This window comes from Myotis davidii, unplaced genomic scaffold, assembly GCF_000327345.1.
Source record: "Myotis davidii unplaced genomic scaffold, ASM32734v1 scaffold609, whole genome shotgun sequence".
NCBI classification, from domain to species: domain Eukaryota; kingdom Metazoa; phylum Chordata; class Mammalia; order Chiroptera; family Vespertilionidae; genus Myotis; species Myotis davidii.
The window spans coordinates 2858959-2861309 of record NW_006300164.1 but is presented as its reverse complement, the minus strand read 5'-3'; the positions used below and the strand labels follow the sequence as shown (position 1 = coordinate 2861309).

Genomic DNA, 2351 nt, shown 5'->3' with positions numbered 1-2351 from the left:
GGGAGGGAGGGGGGAAACCCAGGCCTACAAGGAAGGCGAGTCACACTCCTGTCCCTCAGCGAGGGTGGAACTGGGGGTCCAGTCAGGTCCCGCTGGCGGCGTGTCCTGCCGTGCCCCTGCCCTCTGCCAAGTGACAGCTGTTGGCAGGGTGGTCAGCTCCGCAGGCCTCACTCCAGGTCTAGTGACCGAAGCCCCTCTCCCGCCCCCATCCCTCCCTCCCACAGAATGAATGCCAGCACGGGGGAGGTGGTGGCTGGCACGGGGGAGGTGGTGGCCGGCACGGGGTAGGTGGTGGCCAGCACGGGGGAGGTGGTGGCCGGCGGCTTCCCTGGCAATGAGGCCGCTCACCCAGTGTCTGGCTGCACCCTCGAGGGGCCACCCGCACCCACCTGCTGCCCCCCGAGGCCTATGCCAAGGGTCTCCCAGGAGCCCTGAGCGACGGAGGGGGTGGTGTGTGTGCAGAGAGAACCGGCCACCTCGGGGCTGCCCTCCCATGCGGCTGCTCCCTGCCCAGGCACTGTGGTTCGAGGAGAGAGCAGCGGAGCTTCCGTCCACTATAAGCAGATCCGTGGGGACCGAGGAGCTCTGACAGGCCAGGAGCCCACGTGGCTCTGGTCCAGCTGCAGCAGCTGTGCCGGCAGACGCGCCCCTGGGCAGCGGGGAGGGGGTACGTCCGAGTCCCGGGGGGTCACCAGCGGACGTCGCTGAGTCAGAGACCCGGTGGTTGCACAAAGCGACGGGCCCTTGCACAGGCCCGGGACTCCTCTCTGGAGAATCTCAGGAAGAAAGAATGCCGCCAGGCCCAGGTGGCTGATGGGAAAGTCCTGGCCTCGATGCCAACCGGACGCCTCGCAGCCCTTCAGTTCTCAGCATCTGTCACTGCCCCTCGTAAACCATGCGCCGGCCACGGCCACTCCCACTCCCCGAGCCCCGGCCCTGACCCTGGTCCTCAGATAAACAGCAATAAACCCCTCCCAGAGTTCCCATCAGAGGTGGGGCCGCCCTCGGGCCGTCCGGGAAGCACGTCGGGCGGAGCTGTGCCAGCGGCGGAGGGCAGGGCCGGCCTGGGGATCCTGCAGGCGCTGGAGGGGGACATGGGCCGCAGGCAGCCCCGCACCAGGTCTGCACTCAGCCATGCACGCAGCCCCGGGCCGCCCAGGGGTTGTCCTGGTCCTGACCCAGCGATTTACAAGGGGTGACCTTGGCCCTGCGGTGCTACCTGGTGGCATGTGGCACCCCAAACGGCTCACCGGGAAGCCGGGAATCAGCCTTTGGACGGCCCGGCCTCGGGTCCCCTCCCTGTGCCAGCCGGCTTCCAGGGCAGCTGCCAGCGAGACTTCCCCGAGGCATGGACCCAGGGGATCACCTTCGGGACCTTGGGGTTCAGGTGGTCACCCCTCCTTGCCTCACACCCGCCAGAGCTGTTTCAGGGTCACTGCAAGGGCCCCTCCCACCCAGCACCACCCCAGCCCGGTGCCCCCCCCGCCGGCTCCTGAGGCGCGGGGCCGGGCAGCAGCCCTCTCTCCCTTGGAGAACGAAGACCCGGGGCAGGAAGTAAACTCTCGGGTCCCCAGCTGGACAGGCAGGGCCAGGGCCCCCCCGGTTCTGTCCTTGTCCACGCCCTGCGGTCCCTCCGCCTCCTGGCCTCACCCGAATGGTCTGAGGACGGCTGGCCTGCTGTCCCGGCCCCCAATCCGCCCCTCCTGTTGGCACACAGTCCCACCTGCGCCTGCCGGATGGGGACGGACAGCCCACTTTTTTTTTTCCCGTCTGGCTGCCTGGCCGCCCGGCCGCCGAGCCCGCCCTCGGCCACCAACCTGGGGGACGGAGACGGGGGAGGAGGCCACTCACCTTCCCGAAGTCTCGGACATCGAAGAGGTCGAAGGGGTCAAACAGCTCGCTGTTCCTCAGCCCGAACTTGTCGTGGCAGACCTTGAGGAAGGTGCGGATGTTCTTCAGGCACAGGAACTGGGGAGAGAAGGGGAAGCGTGAGCCCTGGGGCCGACGAGATTCCGGGTCCCGGGCCAGACAGTCCTGCTCAGGAGACGCCCCGTGAACGTCCCACCGCCCAGAGTCACAGACGGCCCAGCCCGCGGCCTCTCACAACCATATGCCCCCCCACCCCCTGCCCAGGGGGACGCAGCACATTTCAACCTGACAATCTTGACTGGAACAAAGATGCTGGCCTTGAGTGAGCAAGGATGGAGCGTGCACACGCACACACACATGTGCATGCCCAGCTGACTCTCTGCCCACCTACCCACCTTCCAAGGCAGTGCCCCTGCCCCAGGCCACTCCCTGTCCCGCCTGGGCTGGGCCCTGGTCACGTGGAGACTGACTCTCCCTCTCTT

The 2351-nt window shown here is 67.9% G+C and overlaps 1 protein-coding gene across 1 annotated transcript in view; it reads right to left on the bottom strand.

Moving 5' to 3' along the window:
• VAV2 (vav guanine nucleotide exchange factor 2) overlaps positions 1-2351 on the bottom strand; it is a 121363-nt gene that overhangs the window by 116963 nt on the left and 2049 nt on the right. The window contains exon 2 of the mRNA XM_006776595.1: positions 1852-1968. Within this exon, the coding sequence (XP_006776658.1) occupies positions 1852-1968 (117 nt within the window). The remainder of the gene's footprint in view (positions 1-1851; positions 1969-2351) is intronic.